Source organism: Aquila chrysaetos, chromosome 3 (genome assembly GCF_900496995.4).
Source record: "Aquila chrysaetos chrysaetos chromosome 3, bAquChr1.4, whole genome shotgun sequence".
Lineage (NCBI taxonomy): Eukaryota > Metazoa > Chordata > Aves > Accipitriformes > Accipitridae > Aquila > Aquila chrysaetos.
This window is the reverse complement of record NC_044006.1, coordinates 55,069,461-55,081,974: the sequence shown is the minus strand read 5'-3', so window position 1 is coordinate 55,081,974 and position 12,514 is coordinate 55,069,461. Positions and strand designations below refer to the sequence as shown.

General features: G+C 45.8%; 1 protein-coding gene across 1 annotated transcript in view; it reads left to right on the top strand.

Moving 5' to 3' along the window:
- Positions 1-2,975: 2,975 nt before the first annotated feature.
- ADAM22 (ADAM metallopeptidase domain 22) overlaps positions 2,976-12,514 on the top strand; it is a 140,434-nt gene continuing 130,895 nt past the window's right edge. Inside the window, 3 exon segments of the mRNA XM_030007955.2 lie at positions 2,976-3,111; positions 3,290-3,396; positions 3,398-3,466. Of these exon segments, the coding sequence (XP_029863815.2) occupies positions 3,054-3,111; positions 3,290-3,396; positions 3,398-3,466 (234 nt within the window). The 5' untranslated portion in view covers positions 2,976-3,053.

Here is a 12,514-nt window from a genome sequence, read left to right as displayed (position 1 = left end):
GCTGGATGATATGGTTTAGTTTTAGGTAGTCCTGCGAGGAGCAGGGAGTTGGACTCGACGATCCTTATGGGTCCCTTCCAGTGTGAGATATTCTATGATTTGCTGGAAGAAGAAAAAATCTGCCCCTTGATGTGAAAGAACTCATTGCTCACAGGTGGACCATCTGCTGTAGTCCTGAGCAAGGTCAAGGAGTTTCCAGTGATGTAAGACTAGGAAGTAAATTTTGACATTCCTTGCCTGATTTCCCAAATGAACATGGAAAAGCCATCAATAAATTAAAATATTATTTCTCTGAAGGATTAAGCCTGTCAAATCATCCATTTCTAGTCACTCATTTCTAATCGATGTGTACAATAAAAGGGGACTTCAGATATGCAGATCAGGATTTCCTTCATCGTGATTTAGAACCTTCAGTGTGTTATAGACGATTTCTGCAATTTATTTAAGCCTTCTCTTTTGAATTAATCTTCAGTATTTATCATAGAAGTGTTTTCCTAGCCAAATGGTAGAAGGATGTAAACAAGAGAGGTTTGCAAGGAGAAGGACATAAAAACTTTTTCAACTGTTTGAGCTAATCACTTCTAGCACACATACTTTTAAAATGCCTTTATCTTTGTATTAGTTCTCTGTATTTCAAAAAGCAGTTTTAAAATTATTCTTAAAAACAGCGATGAGTTTGACCAAAATAGAGTTGGCATACTAAGAAAGTGCTGTGTTTATGAAGCTGCTCTCATCATACCTCACCTGAGCCCACAGACTGGATAAAACTCTGCATTTGTAGTCATTAGCTTAAAGCAGCCGTGCCTTGGCTGGCGCTGGGTTGGTGAACCCTCCATGTGTGACATTGACACCAAATCCCTCAGCGTTTCTGGAGAATGGTAATGGCAAGATAAAAATGACATATATAATGTACTGACCCAGGAAATCAGTGTGTAACTGTACTGTGTATCTACTGCACAATGGGTGTAATAAATACCCAGTGGCATGAATTTTCACAGAAATACTGACACAAGAAGCTGTGAAATAGTGTGCCAGTGGGGATGGTTTGGTCTAACTGAAATAACTGTAGAGATTGGCTGCAGCCTGAAACGTAAGGATTTATGACTTTTGAAAAAAGATTGAAACATTGTGTTATAGTACTGATTTTTCTCTCTATAAATAGCACTTTCTCATTTTCTTTACCCACTTCACCCATGGTCCTTTCGATACCCCGCAGCAGAGTTCTGTAAGCTAATTGTGCGCTGTTTCAGGAACTGCTCGAGGATTTAATGGATGCTTTGAGGTAGTACTCTGTCTTGCCTGTAGTGTATGACTGCAGTGTAAGCAGGACAGAGCAAAACTTGCTAGCCACTTTCTGTGCAAAGTCGAGATATATATTTCTAGATGCAGTATTGTGCCCTTAAAATGCCTGTCTTGCTCCCATCCCCAGCTTGTCGAACTGTCATTTTGTCTGTTTTTTCATATCCTGGAAACAAACGGTGAGAAACTGGATTTCCTCCACTTACTCTCTAATTGCTTCCCTTAATGAGCTGATGTATGTAAGTAAGGTAAGACCTACAGAAAAATCAGGCCAGGAGCCCCGACCTTCCCCGGCGGGTGGCTTCCCCGGGCAGGCAGCGGCTGCTGACTGGCCGCGCCCGGAGCACGGTCCCTCCCGTGGGCGAGCCCACGGGAGGCAGCCCGGCAGGCTGAAATGCTCCTAAGAGCAGAAATGGAGGTGTCAGCTGTCCTGGCTGTTGCCGGTACAAGCAATGCAATTAATATGGATCTGCATAGTGGTTTCAAGATTATGAAAACAAAGATTTTTTTTGTTGTTGTTGTTCTTTTCATCTTCCAGACTATAATGAGCAGCAGCTTTCAGCGCCATTTACCGCGATGCCACCTTCTCCTTTATTAGGTGCTTGTAACTGGCATAAAACCTTGCCGCCGTGGGTAGTGTGACCTCGTATTCTCTTCCATGGGTCAGTATCGAGCTGCATCTGCCGGTGTGCTGCTCTGGCATTCCTCCTCCTCTCCCGACTCACCTTAACTGCGTGCCGTGGCAGTCCTTCCTATCGCCACTTGGGAAAATGATGGGGGAAGGGGTGCCTCGGGCAACTGCCGCTCTTGTCCCATTTTCAGAAAGAAACGTAGTTAAGAAAGGTGAGATGTACAGTGCCGACAGGCAGTACTGCTGCCCTCGGCTTCCCGGTAGGTGGGGGTGTAGAATTGGGTTGCAGATGCAGCCATCCCTCTGCTGAGGGAGGATAATCCTCGGGGTTTTGGGGGGACGGACATGGTGGGGACTCCTCGACACCTCTGCCTCCTGCTTTGGCCTTGCTTTTGCCTCTTGCTTAGCCCAGGAGAGCGTGTCATAACTCGAAATGAACGATTCTGCGTCGTAGTCCTTCCTTTTCAACTCTCTTTGAGCGTTACTCCAGTGGAGAAAGCGGGGCAGGAAGGGAAATTTAAGAAAGGAGGAGGAAAGGCCACAGAGGAGGGAAACGCTCTGAAAAGGGACACGGCAGGGAGGGCAGAGGGGCTGAGGGCAGGGCTCGCTCGGCGGGGGGGCGGGGGCAGTCCGAGCAGGTGGGGAGGGAAATCGCTCCGGCTGCCTCCCCAGCGGCACCCACCGTCAGCCGGCACGACGGGCGGGCAAGCGGACGGCAGTTCTGCAGCGGCGGTTCCCTTCGCCCAGGGCCGGTGCGGTACCGCGGCTGCCCCGCGGGGCGGGGGCGGGGGGGCGGACGCTCCCCCGGCTCCGGGGCTTCCCCGCCGCTCTCGCCCCGGCCCCTCACGCCCTGGCGAACGACTACATTTCCCAGCACTTCCCTCTTCCAAGCGGGCTCTGCGGGGAGCCTCGCCGGCTCTCGCCATCTCCTTCCCTCGCAGGGGGCTCGGCGCGGCGGCGGGGCGGAGCTCGGCAGCCCGGGCCCCGCGGCAGCCGCGGCCCCGCAGCACCCCCCCCCTTCCCTCCTCCCTCCCTCCCTCCCCCGTGCAGGCGCGGAGCCGGCGGCGCACGGCGGCGGAAGCCGGGGCGGCGGACGGCGGCGAGCGGGGCGGCGGGCAGCGCCATGCGGGCGGCCGCCTGCCTCCTCTCCCTGGCGCTCTGCGCCCTGCCCGCTGCCCCAGGTGAGTCGCGGGCCGCGGGGCAGCGCCGCCGCGCTTGGGGCGGGGGCGGCGGGGAGGAAGGGGGGATGCTGCGCCGAGGGCCGCTGCGGAGCCCCGCGGGAACGGAGCCCCCGCTCCAGCCTGCGCGACGGGGGGGCGAGGGGCGCAGCCGGGTGACGGGTGCCTCTCCCCTGCCCAGGAGGCGCCGGGCCGGCGGCGGCGACAGCGACAGCGGGGCGGCGGGGCGAGAGCCGCTTCGCGGAGCGAGAGAGCATCAGGCCCCTGCGGCTGGTCTCCGGCGGCGAGGGGCGGCGGCGGCGGGGCGCGGCGGCCGGCGCTGAGCACCCGGGTGCGGAGCGGCGCGGCGCGGACGCAGGTAGGCGCCGGGCGGGGGGAGCCGCGGGCGGCCCCGGGCACCTGCCGCCGCGGGCCGGCAGCCCCGGTGGGCTGCGCGGGGGGGACGACGGCGGACGAGGGGCCCCCTCCCCGAAGGCAGCAGAGGCGGCGGTGCGGTGTCTCACCCGCACCCCTCCCCCTAGTGTGTTTTCACCGCTGAAGGAGAAGGTCTATTTTAAAGCGTTGCTGGGCGAGACGCGGGGCTCGTTTTCCCGAGGGACCGCTGGGGAACGCCAGCCCTGCTGCAGCAGCGCCCAGATGAGTTAAAATGGTCCCCGTGCCTGCTGATGCCCTCCCCCGGCCGTCAGTGGGTGCTCCGGGCAGGCAGAGCCCGCTGCCTGCGGCTGCCGGGGGGCTTGGAGAGCCACAAAATGAAAGTTGCGGTGCCTTTGCGACAGCTGGAGGGGAATTAAGCTGCAGCTTAGTTGCCGTTTCTGGCTGAAGTGTGGGCAGGGTGGGTTTGCGTTCTGTGGACTCGGTTGCGTTTTTAGAAAGAGAGGTTGGGAGTTGGGAGGGGGTTGCCTCAAATACAACGCGAACTTAATGTCGCAGTTTAACTTACGTACTACTACCCAAACTAGGCTATGTTTTCAGATTTCTCTTCTAGGAAGACCAGTCCCTATAGCTTTTAACAAATAGCTACCTCGGTTTGCATTAAAATATAGTGATTTTAATCTTGATCGCTAAGCATCATATTTGAGACGGTACGTGGCTGTTAGACCTGAAGGGAAAAAACATTGAGTCTATGCTATTATGGATGAAGAACGTAAAAAATTTCTGCATTTCAGGTAACTGCAGACATCCAAGATGAGTTGCAGGCCCCGTTTCCTCCTTTTCCAATTGACTGCTGTCCATTTAAGAAGCAAAATAGCTGAAAAAAAATTGTCTCAGATTTCTTTTTTATAATCTCCAAAGCATAAGCACTGACAGCTTGCATTCTTTTTGTGTAGTTAAATAATAAACAGTCTCTTCATAGCATATGTATTTGTCTCTCAATATAACTTATTCTATGTAAAGATTTTTCAGATGGGAAGACCATATTTACAGTACAATAAAACAGGATTCTAAAAGTTTTGAAATGGGTGCTTTGCTTAAAAAAGAAAAAAAAAATCCTCTCAGCATTTCAGGATTCTTTGAAGACCCTTGGACACTCACAAGTTCAAACACTTTGTGACATGTCTGTTTAGAAAGTAGCAATAGTTGCATTTGGATCTAGTATTAGGATTCAAATACCAGTCTTACAGAACAAACCATTAGTTAATGGGTTTTGTTTTTCTGAACGTCTCAAGTTCTATTCACCAAATCTTACGCTTGTAAAAAGTTTTCAAGTCATCCTCATTTAGTTAAGTTGTCAGTATTAACGTTACTCTAACCAGAAAAGAAGTAACACTAGTGGGTTAAAAAGGATGAAATGCATTTCTTTCACAACAGCCTGGAGGCTAAACTGAGCTTACATTCGTAAAGCTCTGCCTGCAACAACAACTTTTGCTCCTGATGAAGAAGTTTCCCTCTGCTGCTTAAAATATCCCCAGCCTCTCCCATGGTATCTAATGGTTGTTACCCACTGAAGGATGCAGGAGCTGATTTGGAGGAGGGAAATTACGAGGCAGAAGCAGGCCAAACCGATTTTCTGTGCTTCTCGCACAGGGCATGGTGACATCCTAATTGCAGGATACTGCATCCCTCGCCTGGAGATCTGAGTTGGCTCGGCAGTAATGGGCCAGCAGCGTGGCTGCCTTTGCTTAACTAAAGTTTTGTAGAAGCTCCACTGAGGAAGGTATTTTTGCAGTAATAGTGTTAACTGTTGCAGTTGAGTAATTTAGTATCCTGACTCTTAAAGTCTAGCATCCCATAAAAAAAAACAACACCCTTATCTCTACCAGAATGCTTATCAAAGTTACGGACTAACTGATTTAACTTTTGTGGTTGTTTTTGGGTGGCTGGTAAACGTCACATGCAGTATAAAGATGCAGAGTGCTGGATTCTGCTCACACGTGAAGAGACAGCCATGCCTACCCTGAAGAGTTAACGGTCCAGGATCAGTGGCATATAAAGGGTACGGGAACAGAGGTGCACTCTCCATCAATAAAGTTTTTATGTGTTTTAGTTTGTTGTATGATTAAATACGCTCTGACTGTCTCCATGCCCTGTTCTATCCATTGCTGTCTTCGAACAGCTATGTATCAGAGTTAGAAAAACTGGTCTTGAATAGAGATTTCAAACCAAAGCTAATGGCCTTGTTGATCAATTTAGGGAGGATGCGTCTTGGCTGAGGTTAAAGCATTCAAGAAGAATCTCTGATGGCTGATGGACAAGCAGCCGTATCTAGAAAAGCAAAGATACGTGAATGGGATGGTGCAGTCAGAGGACTAGGCAACGAGGCTGTAGCTGTTGAATTAATGTAAAACAATTTAATTGTGTTTTGAATTGGATAAAGATAAAAGGAGAGAGAGAAGCTGGAGAGAAGGAAGTCGCATTAAATTGGATCAAATTCCTTTAATTCCTGGATGAAAGCTTTAGCTGCAGAAAGGGCAGAAGTTGTACAAGAGGGATGCAAGCCTGAGTTTGGAATTGCACAAAGGGAAATGAAGATGGTTGCTCAGCGGAAAGCAGGAGCAAAGCGTAGCCTTTGCAGATCAGGAGTTTCAGAATAGGCTTATGATGGAGTTGAGCCAGAGGAGTGTAATATAAGAAAAGGAGGTGAAAGAAGGGAATTGAAAGCAGAAGTGACTGGGAAGTGATGGTTAGTACATTTCTAAAAATCTATGGGGCTTTTTTCAGCATTTGTTGAGGTTTCTCTCTAGCAACGTCCTTTGTTTTGTTTGTTTTGGGTTTTTTGGGCCATTGCCATAACTATTGAGTGACTTCTCTACATGCATGCTTTACTATTAAATAGTAAAGGAAATACCTACATGCATGCTTTACTATTAAATAGTAAAGGAAATAGTCTATGTACTCATTCTAGAAACCCAGAGTGTAATTGCTTAAGAAACAAAATCAACGTGCTCGCAGTTGTAGTTGTCCACGGTTGCTGGATTTCAGAGCACAGCACAAGGCAAATGTTGTAGGCTAGTCTATATTCATGTCATTAATGTTTTAAGGTACAGTATGTAGTGGACATTGGAGAATTCACATGACTTTGGGTTTCTGCTTTTAATTCCACTGCGGAATAGAGTCACTACCAGTATCTGTGACATTCCTGTATTTCAATTTCTCAGTTCCCCAAAGGGGGCCTATTAGCAGCTGCACAGCACTTAATCTAAAGAGTAATCAAGATAAGATAGATCTGAGAATATGCTAATATTAATATTATCATTAATGCAATCCAGGATCTTATCAATGGACACTTAATTTACTGTTGCATAAATAAGCCTATTAGAAGATGAACAGGGGCAGGGGCATTCAGTGAAGGCTAAGCTAAGATTTTTGTGTTTAAAAGAAAGAAAGTTCCTACTGTGGACATTTATAAGGAACCTTTTAACTCCATGCCTTGAGCCATATTTTGGTATTGTAAGAAGCACATGGGAAATCACAAGTTTCTTAATACTTTCCTTTAGTCAATACTGTGCAGGCATGTTCTTCATTAAAATGTGGGAGTCTGTGAGCATTCCTCCCCACTGCTTGCATTTGTTCTTCCACCTGTGAAGGAGAGCAAAGTCAAGCACAAAGTATGCCTTTACAAACTTGAGTTTGTACTCTATGTCAGCACCTGATTTGGAGGACCTTTTTCTTAATAATTTTCAGTGGATCAAGTGTTCTGGTTGCGAAGACAAGATTCATTTTCCAGTTGGAGATTAGAGTACCAGACCTCTACATGCCTTTACCCAACAGATGCCTTCCCTCAACCCAAACATAACTTAATAGTGATCTTGCTCTTAGCTGGAGACTGCCACTCAACGCCAGCGGAGAAGGGTCCCAATTCTCCTTGAGGCCAGCACTTTGTGGTCATGCTTATAGGTCTGCACACACAAACGGACGGACAACATTGTTCCTCTTGTGGCTTTCACTGCATTATCTGTTTTTGATATATCTAGGTGTTGATAGGGAAATTTGGGAGATTTGCTAGGATTTTCAGTGGGAACAAGGTCCTGACTCTCTGACCTACTATGGACATAGATTCACTTGTCTCTGCTGTCTGTGCAAAACATTCATAGTACAGCAACTTCTGTTTCTCAACCTGTTTTTCACTTGCTTGTTGCCAGTTGTCATGAAGGTGCGCTGGATTCCTTCCAAGTGAATAAAAGGGCTGACCTGGTTGTGGGGAGCCTGGTGTGAAGGGGCTCTAGGACTGAACTGTGTCTGGAGATAGAAGTACATGTTGTTTGTAGTGCAGAGTGACTCAGTAGTTTTCAGCAAAGTATTTGTCTTCCACAGTCTGCGCTTCTGAATTGTTTGTGACCAAATGATGCAATTCCATACATTGATTTGGAAGCGTGGCTTACAGATTTCTTAAATAACTTCCTATTGATAATAATCAATTGCAGAGAAGCTCTGCTCTGTCATGCTGAGCTCACATAGCTCTGCTTGCACTCGGAGTTGAAATCTTCATTAGTTGTTCAGGTGTTGCCTAGTCTTTGCTATTGGATTCTCTGACTTCTTGGCCTCTTGCTCTAGTCTTTGAACAGGATATCCCTATTCTTTGCAGGTGCTTCTGAAACTGCTGACTTTTTTTAAACATTCTTGCTCTCTGTTTTGATGCTGTCAACTTCTGTTGGTATTATAAGTTCCCATGTTGGGTAGCTCAAACAGTTAGTAATTTTTTTGGTTTAAAAAATGAGGGCTTATAAAACAGCTCTAGAGTTTGGGACTGATGGATGATGACTGTTGGAAAAAGAAGCGTCACAAGAAGTTGCACAATTTAAAAAATTCTTTTCGGCCCACTTAATCAAATGACTGCTGTCTCTCGGAGAAAGTTAGGCACAATTTTTGATCAACCTATCACAAAACCAAAGCAGGAGGAGGCTAAACTGGGACTGAGGCTGTAGCGAGTAATAACATGCATTTGGTTTGCTGCCAGATTTGGTTTTCTTCCTGCCTTCTTGCCTCTTGCCCTCTTTCCTTAAGGATTATAAGGCATTAGGCAAAATGTGTGTGATACTTTACTGTATGTTCAATGTATGCAGTTCTGCAGTATTCATGTAAGGATAAGATACTTCACCAACCTAGCGATATTTTATGAATACGTGAATGACAGTTAAATGTCAATAGTCTTGATGCAAGTCCTGCCTTCCTGAAGAGGAAAGAAGTGCTGAAAGCCAAACTTTATTATAGATTGCCGCATGATGAAAGGGCATTGGAAGTGCCCTTTGACTGCTGATGTAGGAGGGACTTTCAGATACGCCTTTTTATAAAATATATGTATTCACAGTGTGTTTTGGTACTTTGTAGGCAAAGAATATCTCAAATTTCTAGTTTATCATTCTTTGCAAGCTCATTTCAGGGAAAGTCTTTCCCTACTTGATAATGAGATTTGTTATGACGGTAAATGCGTATGTCCAAAAAATCATCAAGCAAAAAAAATCCTCTGGTAGCTGCTGCTTCAGAGTTCATGTTGCAGAAATATCATATCAGAACTCAGATTTTGAGGGGTGATTAGAAGACATAGATAACTTTGAAAATCCTAGTCTGGGTAAAAGGGCTGCATGGGAAATCTTTGTTTTGTGATATCTTCTCTTGATTGTGCCATGGTAGAGCTGAAAAGAGAGATATTCCCAAAAGCTATGGCTTAATCTCATAAAACAGACTTATGAGGGATCTTAAAGGCTCAGATGTAACGATCCTTATAGAAAGTATTTTTCCCAACATTTGCTCGTTGCCATGATCAGCATAGTAACTGCAGAGTCTGATAGAGAAGTCCTTTCCGGTTCTGATAATCAGTATATCTATGTTCACTTCTGATCTGTGTTGGTGCCCCTGAGTACAGGATCACTTTGGATGACTGGATATTCCTTCTGCCACTGTTTCACTTAGGGTACCTGTTTTGGGACCCCTTTTGTGTCTAATCATCTGCTATCACATTCATGATGCAGAAGCGTGTTGCATTCCAAAGAGTGTCATGATAAATTTTGCTGAGATTAACCGGAATTATGGAGGAACTACATACAAAGTTAACTTTCACTCTAAAATGTTTGCCACAGGAGAATTATGGATGCATGTTTTACACTGTTATGGTAGATCTGGTATTATATCATTCTTCTGGTACTCCAGGTCCCTTTTGTAGTCTCCTCAATAATCATACCAGTCTTTAAGTGACTCAAGACTAACAGCTTTTCTTAGGGCTCTGCTAGTTAAAACATTATTGCAGTTATCCTGCAGTCAAACACTGCTTAAAGGTCAATCAAACTGTGTACAACCTTCTAAAGCCTGATAAGGTTCAGCTCTCTAAATTGTGGGTCCTTCTGGCTAGTGTTGTCTCAGTGCTTTTCTCTCTCAAATCAGCTCTGCTGAGGTTTGTGGTACTTCCACTGCCTGCAGCTGCCTCCCTCCAGGTTCCTCTCCCTTGAGAGGATGGGGATCCTTGTCTTCAGCTCCCGTGGGTTTGAGCCAAAGCTGCTTCTCCTCCCTGGTAGACTGCCTTTCTGTTTCAAGGAAAGTAGCTCACCAGGCTGTTGTCATATGATTTGGTTGCCAGTGGAGGCCCATGTCTCTTCTGAGTCTTGATAACTATGGATGTGAAGGGTGAAGTCCAGTACTATCAGAGGATCAAGCCCACTGCTCTTGGACACAGAATTGTGGTGTCTTCCTACACAGTATCTGTTTCTCATTCATCTACTTACATGCTTCAGTTTTTTGGTCCCTGAATAATCTTTTTTCAGTATTGTATTTTCTAGAAAGAGTGTAATTGTTGGCTTCTTGTGTGTTAACCAAAACTGGTATATTTAACGTCTCCAAAAATCACTGTGACTCCCATCCTGTCTCTCTTCTCTCTAGTTTTCACTTCTTTAATTTATTTTAAACTATGTCAAATTTGCTATGATTATGGAAAACTTTCAGAGAAGAACACCTTCTGAGCCCTTCTAGTCATCTTCTTCCCTTTGGCTTGCCGGTGGCCTCCTGCGTAGTATATGGATATGCTGTGCTGAGGAGATGTCTTCTGGAGTGCGTAAAGGATCACAGAGGCCTGTCAAATGAAGTTTTGCTCTTTATAGCCACAGGTGCTCCCTGGTAGTACTCCTCTGAAGCCATTGCAATATTTGCACTAATCTGAGGAGGAGAAATCATTGCTGCAGGGATGAACTCTGCAGCGGCAGCTGTGCTGAGCCACAGCCAAGCATGGAACCACGTCAGTCTCCCCAGATGGAGGCATGTTCAGTGCAGAGGAGAGCTTTGCGCACAGAAGATTACATCTGTGAAAGCTTTTTAATACTTCAGTGGAGTGACTGTGTGAGGGAAGGCTCATGTTTTTTCCCAGTAACATTATTGTGTGAGCGTTGAGCAGCAAAGAATCCCATGAAGAGCTGCATGGGATTGCTGAGCAGATGGACAGGATGGGTTCTGCCAGGCTGTGGTGTGCACTTCCACAGTGGGGGGGTTGGCTGGTTGGGTAGGTTCAAGTGGAAAGCCAGCATCACCTGAAATTAAAGACGTGATTATGTGGAAATCAAAGAAAGTGGCAAATTATGTAGAACTGTTTAACTGTTGAGTGGGTAGGAGTTCAACTTGAAAATTGGATTCAGGTAAAGAAAGTTAAGATGCACGGCATTGCTGCAGGGCATTTGCCATCAGACAGTGAAATTTGGTGATTCCTCTGGTAATCTGACCAGCTCTGATTGTCTGTCTACACCAAATTCACTCTACAATCTCTCTCTTTTTTTTTTAAATGAAGTGAATGTTACCAGACCAGAAAACTGTAGCAAGTGACCATGCTTTAGAAAAAACATATTCCAGAATGTAATGTTAATACAAGGTTTAGAAAAAGTTTGTGTGGGTAAATGCCTTTTAATGGGGCCTTGATTTTGAAACCGTGATGTATGTGAGCGTGGAGGCTACAGCCCTGACTTAAAGCTCAAATATTGCCCAGAAGAATAGCAGTATGTAGGAACATGGTCTGTTCCAGAAATGTCTCCTTAGAGTATTTCAGCCCCTGAAATTCTGTGGGAATGAAAAAAATCCATCAGCTATTTCAGAAAATACATACAGTGAAAATGTTGATTCATTTTGATCTCCTAGGCTGTATAAAGAGGAAAAGGAGTTTTGAAATGTGCTTTTCTCGCACTTTTTGTTTTTAAACAGGACTTTGATACTTGAACGTAGAGGGTGAGTCATATTTAAAAAGTATTATCTGTGGAGTTGATTGAGCAATGTATTGGTATGCCTAAGAGTCTGCAAGTTTTGTCAAGCTCTTCTTAGCCTGGGGTGCTGACAGAATGTTAGTAAACTTTCTGCTGTTGCCCAAGAACCATTTATGGGAAAAGTTAGCCATGTTGGTAGGCTCTAGGTCTCAAAGAGTGCTTGTTACTTCCAGTGGGGAGAGCTAATCTTTTGGTAAGCTTCCTTCTGTATACAAAATAAATGTAAGACCAGTTGAAAATGTTTGGAATATGTCATTGTGTTGCTGAAAAATGTTTTGGTCACTGATACTTGTTGTATAAAGGAGCAAAGTTAGTGTGCACTCTATTTGTTACGTTTGAATACTTTATTTGTAACATAAAGGTGGCCTTAATGGAGGGGTTTTGCAGATTCCTCTGGTAGTGGAACTCTGTTCCTTCGTTTCTGAAGCCTACAAGAGATGCTGAAAAGGGTGCCTTTCTCTAAACGTTATTGATTGCATTCAGAGCTTGGAAAACACGCAGCTAAAAATGACCTCAAGGCGCCATCTGCTTCGGCGAGGGAAATGCCTTCAATCCTCTTGACCGTTAGATCCGTTGAGCTATCCTTCTTGCCTAAATGGTGTCCTTGAGACAATAGTCCTTTCTACAGCTGAATGACACAGCGATCCAGATGGGTTCATCCTCAAGTGCTGCCTAAGGCGTGTGCGTGCGTCGCTGCCCTTGTTCTGTGTTCTCTCCTCCTGCAGATGCATTGTGCG